At 47.0% G+C, this 16,214-nt stretch overlaps 9 protein-coding genes across 9 annotated transcripts; 3 read left to right on the top strand and 6 right to left on the bottom strand.

Annotated features, from left to right (window-relative positions):
* Positions 1-481: 481 nt before the first annotated feature.
* Positions 482-1,302, top strand: UA08_00939 (hypothetical protein; the record flags this gene model as incomplete). Its single annotated transcript, XM_020260800.1, has 3 exons — positions 482-749; positions 869-1,192; positions 1,274-1,302. The coding sequence occupies 3 exons, from the start codon at positions 482-484 to the stop codon at positions 1,300-1,302; spliced, it is 621 nt and encodes a 206-aa protein (XP_020124384.1).
* A 359-nt stretch (positions 1,303-1,661) lies between these two features.
* UA08_00940 (hypothetical protein) lies at positions 1,662-2,057 on the bottom strand (the record flags this gene model as incomplete). The annotated part of the gene is made up of 1 exon (XM_020260802.1): positions 1,662-2,057. One exon carries the CDS (start codon positions 2,055-2,057, stop codon positions 1,662-1,664), a length of 396 nt encoding a protein of 131 aa, XP_020124747.1.
* Positions 2,058-2,670: 613 nt separating this feature from the next.
* On the bottom strand, positions 2,671-4,063 carry UA08_00941 (Protein QA-X; the record flags this gene model as incomplete). Its single annotated transcript, XM_020260803.1, has 5 exons — positions 2,671-2,779; positions 2,830-2,961; positions 3,037-3,624; positions 3,700-3,751; positions 3,832-4,063. The coding sequence occupies 5 exons, from the start codon at positions 4,061-4,063 to the stop codon at positions 2,671-2,673; spliced, it is 1,113 nt and encodes a 370-aa protein (XP_020124748.1).
* A 294-nt stretch (positions 4,064-4,357) lies between these two features.
* On the bottom strand, positions 4,358-5,425 carry UA08_00942 (hypothetical protein; the record flags this gene model as incomplete). Its single annotated transcript, XM_020260804.1, has 2 exons — positions 4,358-5,298; positions 5,359-5,425. The coding sequence occupies 2 exons, from the start codon at positions 5,423-5,425 to the stop codon at positions 4,358-4,360; spliced, it is 1,008 nt and encodes a 335-aa protein (XP_020124749.1).
* A 553-nt stretch (positions 5,426-5,978) lies between these two features.
* On the bottom strand, positions 5,979-8,288 carry UA08_00943 (hypothetical protein; the record flags this gene model as incomplete). Its single annotated transcript, XM_020260805.1, has 6 exons — positions 5,979-6,613; positions 6,678-6,912; positions 7,289-7,479; positions 7,542-7,697; positions 7,760-7,935; positions 8,005-8,288. The coding sequence occupies 6 exons, from the start codon at positions 8,286-8,288 to the stop codon at positions 5,979-5,981; spliced, it is 1,677 nt and encodes a 558-aa protein (XP_020124750.1).
* A 714-nt stretch (positions 8,289-9,002) lies between these two features.
* On the bottom strand, positions 9,003-10,705 carry UA08_00944 (hypothetical protein; the record flags this gene model as incomplete). Its single annotated transcript, XM_020260806.1, has 2 exons — positions 9,003-10,481; positions 10,556-10,705. 2 exons carry the CDS (start codon positions 10,703-10,705, stop codon positions 9,003-9,005), a joined length of 1,629 nt encoding a protein of 542 aa, XP_020124751.1.
* A 666-nt stretch (positions 10,706-11,371) lies between these two features.
* On the top strand, positions 11,372-12,904 carry UA08_00945 (hypothetical protein; the record flags this gene model as incomplete). Its single annotated transcript, XM_020260807.1, has 2 exons — positions 11,372-12,229; positions 12,296-12,904. The coding sequence occupies 2 exons, from the start codon at positions 11,372-11,374 to the stop codon at positions 12,902-12,904; spliced, it is 1,467 nt and encodes a 488-aa protein (XP_020124752.1).
* A 572-nt stretch (positions 12,905-13,476) lies between these two features.
* On the bottom strand, positions 13,477-14,040 carry UA08_00946 (hypothetical protein; the record flags this gene model as incomplete). Its single annotated transcript, XM_020260808.1, has 1 exon — positions 13,477-14,040. The coding sequence occupies one exon, from the start codon at positions 14,038-14,040 to the stop codon at positions 13,477-13,479; it is 564 nt and encodes a 187-aa protein (XP_020124753.1).
* A 952-nt stretch (positions 14,041-14,992) lies between these two features.
* UA08_00947 (hypothetical protein) lies at positions 14,993-16,125 on the top strand (the record flags this gene model as incomplete). The annotated part of the gene is made up of 6 exons (XM_020260809.1): positions 14,993-15,266; positions 15,322-15,444; positions 15,513-15,737; positions 15,790-15,894; positions 15,957-16,015; positions 16,066-16,125. 6 exons carry the CDS (start codon positions 14,993-14,995, stop codon positions 16,123-16,125), a joined length of 846 nt encoding a protein of 281 aa, XP_020124754.1.
* Positions 16,126-16,214: the final 89 nt, after the last annotated feature.

Genomic DNA, 16,214 nt, shown 5'->3' on the forward strand with positions numbered 1-16,214 from the left:
TGTGAAAAGCTGCATGTACCTCTATGCGGTGTTATGAAAAGAATTAATATTAGACCAGTTCAAACCTCTGACCGAACAAGTTCCACAAGGAAGAAGGTTGCTTCTTCCTTCTCCGTTTACTGTATGCCATAGCCCTAAGCGAGAAATACGACGAAACAACCGATCCATAACTTACTAGCTACCTTCCCTTCTTCTTTCTGATCGATAGATAATCTCTACTCAGGTAGCGGCATGGAACAAGAAGTACACACGTTGCAATTCGAGGCCGGTACACGATCAGATACCATGCGGAGTATTTTTGGACTTGTGATACGTTACATTATATACACCAATCTATTCAAAGGAATCCTTATCTACATACCTACAAGGATATGGTTCTTGTATTCGGTCTTTTACAGATACAGCAGCATAACTTTGTGGCACCCAGCCTAGGAGAGCAGAATGGAGTGACTTTTTCTTCATCATCACCGACAAAACAGAAATGGCCGAATTATCTGCCACAAGGAAACCTCCCCATTCGAAGATAATGGCCGACCAGCAACACAAAGCTCCTGAACGCATTGCCATCATAGGTGGCGGAATAGCTGGTATTGCCTGTCTCTGGGGCCTGCGAAATCTCGCCTCTGGGGTACATCTCTACGAGGCTAATGCACATGTCGGGGGTCACTCGCACTCGTTTACTTTGGAGAACAACAACAATGCGACTACCGTCGATACAGGTTTTATTGTTGCTCAGGAGGACATGTACCGTGAGTTCATGTTCATGCTTCTTTTCCGCTGTATCGTTTCATACACCACTGGCTGAGGTTGATCGTGCGCAAAGCAAACTTCACACAGTTCCTTAAAGAGCTGGATGTCCCGACCATAGCAACAGATATGTCATTCAGCGTCTCAGAAGGCAACGGCTCCATGGTATGGAGTGGCGTGTCTGTCGGGAGTTTCATCGGTGATTGGTCTCGGCTATGCACGCCCTGGTTCTGGAGACTGGTATTTGACATTGTCCGCTTCAACATCTTTGCAACAGACATATTCGGTGAGAAGGCAAAGTCACACCGGACTCGTAGAGATAACACCGAGACTAGTGACAGGAAGCATCACAGGTTGGAGTCTGTGGGTGAATACTTGGATCGTAATCGATATTCAAAACAATTCAAGAGATACTATCTTGTCCCCATCACTGCTTCGCCGTGGTGTATGTCGCCTGCAGATGTGTGTCGGGACTTCCCTGCAGAAATACTGATTTATTTTATGTCTGTTCTTGTTCCCTATATAGATGAAAAGGAAAATATTGTGAGATACTGACTAGAATTCTCAGGCTAAGACATAGATTCAACACTATTACTGGGGGACTTCAGTGGAGGTCACTCAAGAATGGTTCCAAAGCATATGTAGATGCCTTTTTGAAAACGCTTCCATCCCACCATCACTGTCATTTGAGAACTACAGTCCACTGCGTCAGGCGTGAACAGAACAATAACCGGGCATCCGTTATTTTTGCCGATGCGCGCTGTACAATTTGTGATTGAGCTTGTGGAGTGGCTAAATTCATGGCTATGAGGTTTGAGTTACATAGAGATTGATTATCATTCACATTTGAAATCATTGACACAATACCAAACAGGTTGTTTTTTTCCAGTTTTCCACTTTAGCCATGAATATCCTCACATGTCCTCACTAAAATCATCATTACTAGCCCCAACCATATCCTGATCTTTGCCAAAATGTACGGCGTCCGGCACCAGATGGCCAGTCTGATCGTAATCAGTCTCGAATTGTTTCTCTACCGGCAGAGCAGCGAGATCGTCATCCGAGAATGAGCCAGCGCTTGACTTTCGGGTCTGTTTTTGTTGCTGCTGTTTTGGCTGCTTGGATTGTTTGTTCAACAGGTTCCACGGTGATTGTTGCTGCTGTTGCCCCTGCTGATGCTGCTGCTGCTGCTGTTTACTCATGTCTCCGGGTTGGTCCTGATTCAACATGCTGCGCAGGCCTTGGTGGTACTTTTTCTGGTCTTGCGGACCGGTGAAATGAGTTGTTGGTTTGTGAGGGTTGGATTGCATTGTGATTGAGTCTTTGGAGCAACGTATCAATTAATCCAGTAGATAATAGGTTTGCGTATGTCTGTGTTATTATCGAGTCTATCCAACTGTAGTTCTCTCCATATTTATGTGTCATTTATTCTCAGCAATTAATCGATATTACCTAACGCTGATCTTGGACAACGTCAAGATCGCTCTGAGGAAGTCAACGAATGATATGAAAAAGACATTTCAGCAATGTATCGATACATGTAAGCATAGAAAATGCCCTACTTCCGGCCCCATGACAGTAGTTGCAAATGGATATCAGACGTAGAAGAGCTGAAATATCTACTCCACAGATATGATACGCTGCACAGAAAGCCAGAACATGACCCGAAAGGCCCTTTTTTGATATTACAAGATTCGGTGTGCATGAATTCACACGCTGGAATGACAATACCAAACTGAGTATATTCTGCTACTAGAATTATTGAGGGCTGTCATGACATCAGTTGAGGGCTACAGTGGCGAAGTACGGAATCTGTCCGGGGAATTTGCGGGGAGCTTTCAATTCCAAAAGTTTTATTGGTGCATTCGATGCTATATCCTTGTATATGCTGTTGGTATCAATAAAATGAAATAATACAGACAGCTAGAGGCCTGGCCTCGTATAGTCCAGCAGTTTGACGCGCTTCCATACTTCGCGCACAGTGCGTTCCTGCGATTGTCGACCTGTTTCTGTCGCTGAAGGACCGGCGGGCCTATTTATATTGTTAGTTATATCAATATCTGTTTGATAGAAATAGCTCACCTTATAGCCAAGTATAGTCGACTGCCTAGCTTGGTCTCTTCAATTGCTGCCGTTTCTGGATCTTCTGGGGGATTCGCTGTGGTCACCAACCCTCCGGCTTCGAGCAAAATGGCGATTCCGGCCGCGACATCCCTGGATATATTTATCAGTAAGAATTTCCAGTTAAAGACTTAGAATAGAATACAAGATAGACAGAGAGAGACACACCATTCCCAGCATCCACCCTCCCACCAAATATCCAACGACCCCATAGCTGTATAGGCCAAATCCAGCGTCGCACTGCCCAAACTCCTCACCCCATGCACCATACCTTGCAGTCCATCCCCATTCTCGCCGCCCTTTTCGGCCGCCATATTCACAAAACTGTCGATCTTTCTCCGCATGTTACCGCCGGGGATGTTCCGGCGGTCTTTCCCCCATTCGCAGGAAAACACGCATTTACTTGGTGCATTACTCGGCATAGGCGGAATTCCTATGTTATCATTGATATCGTTGAAAGCACGTTTGTCACTGGCAGGAGCGTTTCGAATTAAAGGCAGTCGGGTGCTCTCGTTCAGCCACGCGCCGCGGCCGACGCACGACGAGAAGAGCTGGTGAAGCATGGGTGCATAGATCACGCCAATGATGGGTCGTCCGCCAAGTATAAAGGCAATGCTCACGCAGAACATGGGGAACATGTGTGTGTAGTTGACTGTGCCGTCGAGCGGGTCGACGCACCATGTTGGATCGGAGGAAGTGATGAGATATTCTCGCGCGGACGAGGAGGTTTTGGCATATGTCTCTTCGCCAATGAATCTGTATACAGAAGAATATCTACGTGAGCAGCGTTTCCTTTGACTTGTAAATGGGCTAAAAAGACTTGCAACGGACTTATGGGTTGGGTATTTGGTCTTGATGGCTTCGTGGATAAAGTGTTCCACATCTGAGCATATCGAACATACATTCAGTAAGTTTGTTTCTCCGAAATATATCATATAAGAAATTTCTGAAGACAGGACTAACCCTCATCAACCTGTGTGACAATATCAACCGAGCTATCCTTCTCCGTAAACGCGAGGTTGCTCGTCATATTTGCGTCGTCTGATGATATGCCGGATATACTACCGCCAATGCGTGCATGCACGCCATCCATGAGCTTTTGTCCGGCATTTTTCCCAAGCTCGACTGCGAATTGGTAGATTTCATCAAGTTCGGCGCTGCCTATGTCGCCGAGGTGGGGTGACGATGCGGACATGGTTGGGATGATGGGCACCAAATCTATATCGGGAATAACGAAGAGATGTAATTATCAAATGGTGTGGTCTATTCTGGGTTCTAGAATTATGCGGAGCCGGGCCGGGCCGGTCTTCTTCTTGTTGTTGTTGTTGATGTTGTTGTTTGTTGACGCCGAAGAGACTTCCATTTGAAATGCGGAGATCAGGTGGGATTACCCGTTGATAGCCGGCACTGCCCGCATATAAAATACTGTATGTATTCGCCTACGGATATTCTAGGAACTTGGACTATATACTACTGCTTGTCAAGCACTCTAGTACTCGTTAAACTTCGCTACTGCTGCTGGCCACCTGTCGCCCTGCACGGGGAACGACTTCAGAATATCATCGATTGCCTTCATATCGGCCTCGGTCAAATCGACCTCCTTCGCATTCTCCAGCACTGTCTCGGGCGATCGTGCGCCAACAACCGTCACAATGACCGGCATACCGGGCTCCATGCCCTTTCTCCTGACCCACGACAGTGCCAGCTGAGCCGGGCTACATCCCTTGGATTCCGCCAGCTTCTTGACTGCCTTCACCAAATTAAGGTTGCTTTCAAAGTTCTCCGGCGAGAAACGCGGCCGATGTTTGATTGTCTCCGGCACATCGTCAATTGTTTCGAATTTACCAGTCAAAATCCCCCCTCCCAGCGGACTGTGTGCCACCAGCACAATCCCAAGCTCGGCACATGCTTCAGCTACCCCATTGGTAAAGACATCAGTAGACCACAGGCTGACCTCGGCCTCCACCATATCAATCTTTGTGACGCTTGCGGCGCGTCGAATCGTCTCAGCCCGAACCTCAGTGAGCTGGATACCACCTATCTTCCCTTCCTCGCGCAATTCAGCCAGTGCCTTGACACTCTCTTCCACGGGGACATTGGGGTCAATCCGTGCCAGACCAAAGACATCGATTTTGGTCATGGTATCCTTCGCGGCATCTAGCGCCTTTTGCACGAAATCACGCAGGCCCTTTGCGGAACAGTCCATTTCAAAGGTGCGGATATCAAGCAGTCCGCTCTTGATGCACACAACAAATTTCTCGGCATCCTCCGGGTAGGCTTTTAGGTAGCGGTTGATCAGATGCAGTGAGTTGTTCTCCGGGGTGCCGTAGAAGTCGGAGCCATTCCAGAGGTTCATGCCGGCTGCAACAGCAGCTTTGAGAATGGGGAAGCTCTGGGAGTCAGGAAGTGCCCCGAGCTGCCATGTCAGACCTGCCGCTGCTGTCAGTTTTGGACACTTTCTAAAGAGGGGATGACATGATTTTGACTCACGCATTATACCAAAGCCATTTCGGCTGATGGGCTTTCCGGCCAGGTAGACTTGAGAAGTAGTTTCCATGACTGTTGGTGTTTGTGTGGGTATTTAGGTATGTAGTTGTGAAATGATAGGTGTTGTATTCGAAACTGAGAGACCCAGCCCATTTATACTTCTTCATTCACCACCATACTAGGGGGATTTGTATGGAAATAAGCGGACTTTAGCCGGACCCTTAAATCCAGCTATTTCCGTCTTGCGCTGCATGCAAAGCCCAAGAATTGGACGAGAAAGGGAGCTGGCGTAAAGCTATTTCGTCATGACCAGATGGGTGCCCCATCGGGTATAGTCAGGGCTGATGCTTTGATATTTCCCAATTCGCCTTTCGGTATTAAGAATAGCTCTCTTTATGTAAATGTTATTCTGCCTTATTAAGCTGATCAGTCTTGGATCATCGAAATTGATAGGTATTGAAGCCCTTTGCGTGTCCGTCTTGACAAAACCCTGAAAAGATGAAACTGGATTGCTTTTTGATATTGGCTACAATTTGAGCCATATATCCCGAGGCCTAAATTCCCCGGAGTAGCTTTTGATCCAACTTTGGCACACATGCATACATACACAGGAAGTCGAGACACTATGGAAACACCTCCTCTCCTTTCCAGTCCCAACAACGGCCCCTCCCATCATTCATCCCCGGCGGAATTCCACACAGGACTTGGAGTAACTTCAACGCAGCATCGTCTGGCTCCAGCACATTCCTACTAGATTCCCAATAATCCCTCGTAAAGTCCGTGCGTACCGTGCCAGGATGCATCGCCACCGCCAGTGCTCTATCCGCACTTCGCGACCGCAGATACAAATCAAACGTTTTCGCAAGTTGGAAAACAGCCGACTTGCTAGCTCGGTACGAGTACCATCCACCCAAGGTATTGTCCGAAATCGAGCCTACACGAGCTGCCATCATGCAATATATGGCATGCGAGGGGAGCTGGAATGGGGGATCTGGCTGCTCTTTCTCTAAACAACGAAAAGGAGATTCCGCAGAGAATGGCTGGCTTGATTTGGAAGGCAGGAATTTGTGCAAGTGCTTCATCAGCAGCAATGGGCCTAACGAATTGACCTTGAAGCTCTCCAGAGCATCCTCATAATTGATCTGGCTCGGCGATTTTTCCACGCGCAGAATTCCGGGGATGGTCAGTGCCAGACGGAGTGGAATATCGCTGAACTGTTTGCGGAGCCGAGAAGCCAGAGCAGATATACTCGATTCATCTGGAGTGATGAATATCCAATTGTGGAAGCAAACAAGTCGAGACAAGACGTGATGGGAGCCTACCTGTAACGTCGACTTGGAACACAGTCAACCTCTTCCCTGCATTATTCTGTGCTTGAAGAGAGTTGAGGAGTTTATCATGCAACTGTTCGCAATTTTTGCGCGCTGTTATGCATACTGGCAGCTCAGTATGAACGAGAAGCTGTCGCGCGAGAGCAAACCCTATGCCACGCGAAGCTGGAGTAATTAGGGCAAACCCTGAGGGCATTGTCACCGGGATATTGCTGAATATGTATGTCTTTTGACATATCAACAGACAGTGATATGCATGTATAATGTCGATCAAAGAAATACAACGCCAGATCATGACAGCATTTGGGGTTGATGATGTGGCGACTTTTTGAGGTCCCACTGTTCCCAGCCTTTCGTCGGCATTGCTGTACTTGCATACATACAATTTGGGGGGAAAAAAAATGCACCAAAACTTGTATTAACGCGCATACTATCATGCATCACAGCTTTAAAAATGGATGTAACCAAATTCACCCTTCCCATCTCCCTCTCTTCCAGGCGATTCTCGCCCCCAGTCTAGATTTGTGAGTTCAGCCATGCACACTCGTGGTCGCCACGCAATAGTAATACCCGGCCAACAGACTGTAGCAGTCATTGCCTACCGCCGGATTCCACTGCTCAAACAATGCCAAAGTCAGATACGAATACAGCTTGGCGATCGAGACACATGTGTCCCCGGATTGTGCCTTGTAATATTCCGTGCAATCTGAAGCAATCCCGCTTTGGGTCAGTGAAGGTGCTGAAGCGGTGCTAGTAGTAGCAGTAGCAGGGACGCTTGTAGTGGTGGGGGGTTCTTGGATATCATTCAGGTTAGCAGGATGTTGGGAATGATGTACGAGAAGAGATGGCACGCACCTGCAACTCCCACGCAGACGAAATAACCGGCCAAAAGATTCTGACAGTTGGAGCCCACGGCTGGATTCCAGCTGTAGAACTGGTCCAGTGTGATGGCGTAGTTGTTGGCAATGCCAACGCACGAATCACCAGAGACAACCTCGTAGTAGTTGTTGCCTATGTATGAGCCCAATTCAGAATTCCCATTGCGCACATGCAAATGGTAGAAGAAAGCTTACAGTTACTGGTAATTCCAGACTGAGTTGGCGTGGGTGCTGAAGCTGCTGAGGCTGCTGTGTGCGCTGCACTCACCACAGCAGCTATATTATTAGAAGCTGCAGCTGCCGAGGTATCTGAAACGCCAATGCAAACATAATAACCATCCAAGAGCTGTGAACAATCTGATTTGACCGCTCTGAGAGGAATAGAAGCGAGGATTAGCATGAATCCAAAAACGCTAGAATACGATATGAGACACACTCACGGATTCCAATTGTAGAAATCACTCAGCGTATAATTACCGAATTTGGAAATCACAGTGTCGCAATAATCGCCTTTTTGGACAAGATAGTAAGCATTACATGTTGAGATGATGCCAAGCTGTGTCGGAGATGGTACATCGTTGTAGAACCTAGAGATGTAGCCCTTGGGAGGTTGGATACTTTCCGGATGGGTTACAATCAAGTTCGCAGCTGACCTTGCCTGAATGGCACTCGAAGTAGTTGTCTTGAGGACAAGACATTGAAAGAAGATGCTGAGGATCAACATGTTGTTCGTCTCCCTCACTTGAGGGCAGCTCGATCTGTAGATAGTTGAGCATAGTAATCAAAGAAGTTGACAGCTATGGGCGATACTACCTACTATATATTCTGAGTGCAGCCTCATGGCGTCACATTTTGAAGCAGGTAGCAAGATCGTCACACAGAATTGCGTGTTTTTTCTGTTTGGAACATTTTGTGCGCATCGCAACCACCGTCAAACTGTTGGAAACCCGGTTGAAACAGGCGTATACCTGAAAGCATGGAGTACTCTGTACTCCCTTCCATCGCGGAAATAGTTGGATTTGCCCGTCTCCAATGATTTCTTTTCCGTGCTATAAACCCGTTTTACATGTTGTGGATGTCACCACTGTGGAAACTTACAGGGACCACGCCGTTTTCTCGTTTTCTCGTAATACATGAGCCATACTCATTTATTTACGTTATTCATGTAACCCTAAGAGAAGCCGTTGTCTTTGGTTCTTCCATTGACCCATTTGGTAAAGAGCTTGAAGATATTTGGCAGGAAAAGTTGTGTGTTACATGTTTACCTAGGCAGTATGCTATCGATACTTATATGAATAGAGAATCAGTAGTCGAGAGTATTAGAAGAGGTTCTTGTGAGAAAGTGCAATTCCTCATTCTCTATCATGATGGGTATCCCAAAAAAAAAAAAAAAAGTCTATGTATATATACAGATTTCAATCAGCTCAAAACGCTCCAATCAAGCAGACACCGCAGAGGCAGCCGATTCAATCTTCTCGTCAATTGCATTAGCAGAAGCATTGGTAGCAGCCTCGGCCTTGCGCTGGTCCTTTTTGCTAACTTTCATTGCTCCAAGAGCTATCGCTTCCTCCGGTAGAGGGCGAATGTACGGCTGGCAAACCCACCAGGGTCGTCCATATTCGGCTATTGTGGCCTTGGATCCTTGCAGCTTATCGGCGTCTTGTTGCTGACTGTCAAAGTGACTGGGATTCCTTTCATATTCTGTAATTCCTTCCTTAACGGCCTCCTCTACCATGCTTAGAATGCGCTCAAAAGACGCAATATCGCCGGAACGAGTTCTTGCAAGAGTATCACGTATATGCGTTTTTTGTGCGACTAGAGGACGGAGGAGTTGAAAGAGATGGCCTTGCATGGCAACAAGATTGGGCTCGGCCACTCTCTTCCCTTTGGCGTGTTTCTGCTTTTTGGTAGGCGGCTCGGTTTCTTTATCATTATGATCATTATAATTATTTTCGGCCTTCCTTTTTCCGTTCACTGCCCCGTCTTGTGGGCTTTCGCTTGATGTGCTCTCGCTTAGCTTGTTTTGTTCTATCGTTGCAGTCGTGGCTTCGTCCGATGGCAAGAAAAGTGGCTTTCTTTCCGGCACAGGTTGCTCAAGAACATATTCGTGAATAATATTCAGGTAACGTCTGAGTACTGCATCCATGCGGTAGCCTCCTTTGCCATTCCGACCGCGCCAGTATTCCCGCCCTTCGCTGCCAACTGCAGGCGTCTGACCGAAAATCGTAGGATCGGAAAGATTTCCCTCGGCACTCATGACCCCATCTGCACCTGTAGCTTCTAAGCAATGCTCGATATCACCATAATTCAGGATATTTCCGTTGGCAAAGATGACTGTCTCAGGTGGGAGATTGTCCCTCAAGTATCTGATATAGCTCCAGTCTGCCACTCCCGTATTGTGTCCCTTTTGTTCCCGCGTACGACCGTGAACCGTGATTATGTTGGCTCCCGCTGACAATATCATTTTAGCGTACTGCAAAGTCTTTTCCTTGGTCTCCTGAATGCGGAATTTAGCGGTCACCGGAATGGGCAGCTCCGTATGTAGTCTATTGATAAGTTTATAGATTAGATCCCAGTCTTCTTGCAAAAAGGCGCCGTAATGGCCCTTGCGTGCAATTCCCTGGGGACATCCGAGATTGAGATCGACCGCATCGCAGTATGGAGCAACTTGATGAGCAGCTTCTACAAAATCATCCGGGTTGTTTGCACAAAATTGTACAAAGAGGGGTCGGTCAAAAGCCGGGTTGCCGTCAAGAAATGGTTTGCCAGCATCGTTATCTCGGCGTGTTGGCTGAAAATGCTGCACACGAAATGCCTCGGTTTCCTTGAACAAGCGGGCATGGAACATGGGCGAGTATGCGAGAAGACGGTGTGATTCTTCCTTTGTCATAAAAGAGCGTGTGAGCATTCGCCAGGCCTGCGTATTAATGACAGTGTTAGAATCGCCGGTAGAGTCTGCAAAAGGAAGAGTTGGGAAGAGAGGGGCCGCACAAATTCCGATCTGTCCACCATAGGCGCCACGATAAATTTCGGGCTTCCAATACTCTTGTAAAATTCTCGTCCCCTCAGCGTTGCTGGAAAGCTGGGAGTATTAGAATTGGACGCGCTTGTTGTATCCATTTCGGCAGCCTCCTTCGACATCTTGAAAAAGGATCGGAACCAAGATCGGACGGACTTCGAGCCCCAGCGGGGGGCACCCAGTTTGGATAGACCTATGTTGAAATGTTTCCTTCCTAACTCTCAATTCGAATAGGAGCAGTATTCGGCTCCAGCTGTGCTTCTATGAATGGTGAGGTCTGCATTTGTAGAGACTCGAGACATTTTTTTCTTTTTTTGTCCGATTTGGATGGAACGGAACAATGTCGGCCCGGCTTATCTTATCGCGCTTTGCAGGCAAGGATTCCAACGAAGTTATTCGCTTGCAATTTTGATCAAAACAATTGATGCTCTTGAATTGCTACTTAGTTTAACTGTGCACACTGAAACCGTGTATACAGCTGATTGGCCAAGATATCCATGTAAAGCTGTGAGTATCGAGCCGCCAGCCCAATTGCTGGTAACCCAACTGTCACTCATTGAGAGTGGGAAAAAGTCACTACTCCAAAACAATACCGAGCTTTATTAGTTAGGTCGCTGCGAGCACTGAGTCAATGACTTGCTGGTCAGGCTAATATCAATGGCTTTGCATGGGACCAATGGAGGTGAGTCGTTTTGCTGCCGGCCATCCGATAGTGAAATTGTATGGAAGGAAAAAGTGGCACAAATGATTGGCACACATCTAACATAACGAGCTACACAGGTTCCACAATGGTGACTGTGTCCCGAGATGGAGACTATCTTGTGCACGTTTATGGCAAGGAGCTTTCGGTACACTCCGCTATCCCTGTAGAGGGATCACGTTTCCTCCAATCTACCAAACTTGCAGAGCCTCTCGTTTCCCAACTCAAATTCGTCAAAGTCTCTCCACTGAATATATCGGGGGATGACGCCGGGGCTCGGGCATATGCAGAACATGAGGAAGAGCTTCTCAACCTTGTTCCCGATCAACGCATCTTGTGTGCCACCAGCAACCAGATATCGATCTGGCAAATCAATTCTCTGGAATGGCATGCCGATATCGAGAACATTGAACCCAGCGTCGCTGCTGTTGATTTTGGCGCTAGGGATAATGAGGCCATTCTGTTCCATGCATGGAGTTCTAAGGTGACCATCTTCAATCTGGACTCAGCATCGAGCTTGGTGATCAAGTCACCCAAATTTTGCAATCCCAGCAACCAGGGGCATGGTTATCGACCGCGAACGAAACAACTGGCCATAATCTTAAAGCCAGAAGCTAGTGACTTGTTGACAATCCATGAAGCTTATTCATATCAGGTGGTCTCCAAGGTTGTTCTGCCTACAGTGGATGCACAAGGGCTCAAATGGAGTCCCGATGGCAGGTGGATTGTTATTTGGGATGCTGCCAGCAACGGCACAAGGATACTTGTCTACACTGCCGATGGCCAGCATTTCCGTACATATACCGGAAGAGACGATGTCGATAATACCCATGATCTCGGCACGAGGTGCGTAGAATGGGCTCCTCTAAAACAACGACACCAGAGTTGTGAATACCTCGCAGTCGGAAAATACGACGGCACAGTCGATCTATTGAATACCCGTACGGTTAGTGTCTTTAGTACTCTCCTCTCTTCCTGCAAGCGGTGAATGAACTCACTGAATAATTCGTAGTTTTCATGCTTTACCACCCTTTCTCACACCTTTCACATTAGCGCTCAATCGCCCAGAGTCTGGCGAGAACGCATGTCTCCTGAGGGAAAACTCGAGTACGCCGAAGCAGCATCGTCATCTGCATTTATTGCTGCTGGAAGTGACTCCACATCTCAGCTCCCTCGCGGTGTATCGTCGCTGCAATTTTCATCTAATGGCAACTTCCTAGCCACGACAGAGCAAGCCCGACCCAATATCGTATGGATATGGGCATTGAGCACACCGCCAACCCTGGAAACAGCGCTTGTGCATGAACACAACGTTAGGAATATGTCGTGGAATTCGAGGAATTCGCAGCTGCTGATAACTACTTCAAATAATACATTGTCTGTGGTGCATTTGTGGGCTCAAGAACGCAGCCCTGTGATAGCTGAAATTCCCGTTGCACGCAGCGAAACAGGCCGTTATGATATTACTTGGGTGAAATCGAGTGATCGAAAAGAGGCGGAATTATTTTGGTTCAGCACGACTGATGACGCTGTTCTTGGTCATGTCGCGGTTGATGCTGACCGAGGGTACGCCTCGTTCAATGCGCTTCATGTCGTTAGTGGGCGAGGCAATTTTTTGTAGATGATGTTCATATATATACTAAATTTGCGTTGCATGCAGCTTGCCGCAAGTTCGATCAACAGAATTTTACCTATTGTAAATGAAGACTAATTGTACCCCCATTCGCCAGCTTTATGACTAAACCGGCAGTTTCGAGGCAGTTTCGAAGCAGTTCGTCCGTCTTGAAATTAGCCCTAGATTGTGCCTCAGGCAACAGCCGAGGAGCGTTGAATCTATAGACATCTAATATGAAGGATAAGTGGCAGCTTAGATTTTTAGCAGCACTCATATACTTATTGTTTCTCAAAGATAGCATTGGCCGTTCCATAACCCATATTTACGACCATAATATTGAGTATTATATACTGAACTAGAATACTCGCCTATGCACATTCCATTGTGCACCTGCCTCAATCCCTTCTTATTCACAAATTCAAATCGCTCGATTCCATCTTGCATACCATTTACAGCCTCGTGAACGACTGTCTTGATTCCTCGGAAATAGATTCAACTTCCACCCTTCGTCTGTATAGTTGCAAACCAGCACCTGCTATATAGCCTTCACAATATGTGCGGAATGCGACATTACTGACTTATGCGTCATAAGACAGCATGACAGGAGTGGCATCTTCCGAAACGTTCTTCGGGTCATACTGGAGCATCACTGCATTGGAGCGTTTCTCAGTAGTGCTGTCATAAGCAAGCATGACAGGAGTGGCGCCCTCAGGAGCATCACTGGCATCGTATGCCAACATGACTGGGGCTGAACGCTTCTCACTTGTGCTGTCATAAGCAAGCATAGCAGGCGTAGCACCCTCGGGAGCATCGCTGGCATCGTAGGCTAACATAACCGGAGTGGACCGCCTAGTCTTGGAATCATAAGCCAGCATAACTGGGGCCGAACGCTTCTCAGAAGTGCTGTCATAGGCAAGCATGACAGGAGTAGCATCCTCCGGGGCATCACTGGCATCATAAGCCAACATTACCGGAGTTGAACGCTTGGCCTTGGAGGAGTCGTAGGCCAGCATCACTGGAGTTGCGCCTTCAGGGGCATCACTAGCATCATAAGCAAGCATCACCGGTGTGGCATCCGTGTCTGGGACAGGAGCTGCCATAACACCAGCAATAAGAGCCACTGAAATAAGTGAGAAATGCATTTTGATAAAGATAAGATAGAAAAGTGTTCGTTGAACTCTTCAAATGCGTTTGGAGGTGTGATTTTATGAAATATGAAAGTTATTGCTCTTCCAAGATGCTCAAAAGTGCGTCTACTCAGTCTTCTTATATACCCGTCAATATCCAGGGACCTCTCCAGACGCTACGTCTTGAACGTATTCTCCTGTACACTGGCCCCCCTCTTTCACTCTTCTCCTTCCCCTCCTTTAGTCACTGCCCAATACGGCCTCATGCTGCAGCGGCTTGAGACAAATGATAGCCTCTAACAGCATTTTCGGCATAATCTCTACCTCCTTCGTAAGCTACTATCTAATGTACTCAGCACTTCCGCAAAGACAAAGACTTCACAACACGTCTCTTGCATTAGCTTCAGCATTGAAATGCAGGCTAGCCCAAAAAATGAGATGGACAAGATCACGCATGTGATGTAGTTACAAGGATCAAGGAGACTACTTACTATCATCTTCAATCAGAAGATCAGGTCGACGATCCAAGACCGGGCTCGAATTCAGACTGTGCATCCGCTTTAGGCAAACTGGAGCCCTTCACGATAAGTAGAAAGACAATGATTTGAAGTTGGAAACTTTCTATCTTTGAACATTTCCAGATAAGAGGGTTGCAGTGCATGGCATATTAGTTGTTGAAAGTCTGCAAGTATCTGAATAGAATAGAAACGAGCATGATAATCAGGCACCGTCACTCGGCTTCCTCATTAGGCGAGTTAATACTAATGCATCCAGGACTCGAATGTCTAAGACTCTCTGCAGATCCGAATTACGACGGTAGACGCTCATTAATTTTGTCATATCCATTCCTATGAGTTTTCTTCCAATAACTTCCTCTCACTCAATCTACCAAACTGGAAAATTTTTTTTGGTAGCATACACCAATTCTTTACACATTCTCCTACCTTGACCTAAGAGATAGATCACAATGGCTCCCCTATCCGACCTACACAAAGAAGAATATCTTCCACTACGAGATGGAGGCGACTCAGACTCATTGGAAGATGCAATTGGCCGTGACACCGATAATATACTCCAACGGTCACAGCAGCGAGCCATGAAGAACGCTCGCATACTCAAAGTACTAACAGGCGCCATTCTGGTCCTGAATATCTTGTTGTTATTTGGGCTTTTCTTCGTGTTCAGCCATCCCCAAGTGGTTATGAGTGATCAAAAATGTGCTCGTCAGCTCTCTACTATAGGTATCTAACCACATATTTGCGCTTTATTCTCTTTATAGGCTCATCTGCTGGACAGGCCCTGGACTCGACGCCGTGGAGTACCAAACAGTCACCTTCAAAGGCGCCCAGGATGACGTTAATCCATACAAAGGACATCCCAGCCCCGAGCTTGATGCTGCCTGGGGTCAACTCACTGAAGGTAAACCAAAACATTATCTACGAGCCATTTAAGCAAGCGAACACAGCTGACAAGTCAAGGAAAAACAGTTCGCCATGTCTCTATTTCTCCGGAAATTATGGTCTCTATAAACAAGTCAAACAACAATGCCGTCCAATTGCCTGACGGTAACTATCTTGGTGCCACCGAAGTATTCCACCAGCTGCATTGCTTGAATCTGATACGGCAGCACTCGTATAAAGAGTACTACGATGTGGACGGACGACGACCCCCGGGTCTCACAGACAGTCCTGCCACGCTTCGACTGCACGTGGGTAGGTTGTCTGATGATCTATGAAAAAAATTCCATACACTAAGATATTGTAGATCACTGCATCGACATTCTCAGACAGAATATTATGTGCACTGGGGACACCAGCGTTATCACTCATAACTGGGTGCAGGGATATCAATTCCCATATCCGAATTTCAGTAAGTACAACTATTCTTCTACCTTTTTGTTTTCTCGCAGCCGAACTAAGATCCTACGACAGACACGCAACACAAGTGCCGGAACTTCGACAAGATCGTCGAGTGGGAGAAAGAGCACCAGGTAAGAATTCTACCAAGCTCGCAAAAGCAATCCTCTAACAATCTTTGAAGATCATGGACCCTACTCGCCCTGCAGATGCAATCGTTCTGCAGACTCCTCCAACATACTAAACAGTGGAATCGATTCTCTATCTGTAGGTTAAATAGCCGATGAACAGCTAGTATGGAAGCAATGTTATTCTTTTTAGGGCAAGACAGCC

The sequence above is a fragment of the Talaromyces atroroseus genome (assembly GCF_001907595.1).
Source record: "Talaromyces atroroseus strain IBT 11181 chromosome Unknown scaffold_0, whole genome shotgun sequence".
NCBI classification, from domain to species: domain Eukaryota; kingdom Fungi; phylum Ascomycota; class Eurotiomycetes; order Eurotiales; family Trichocomaceae; genus Talaromyces; species Talaromyces atroroseus.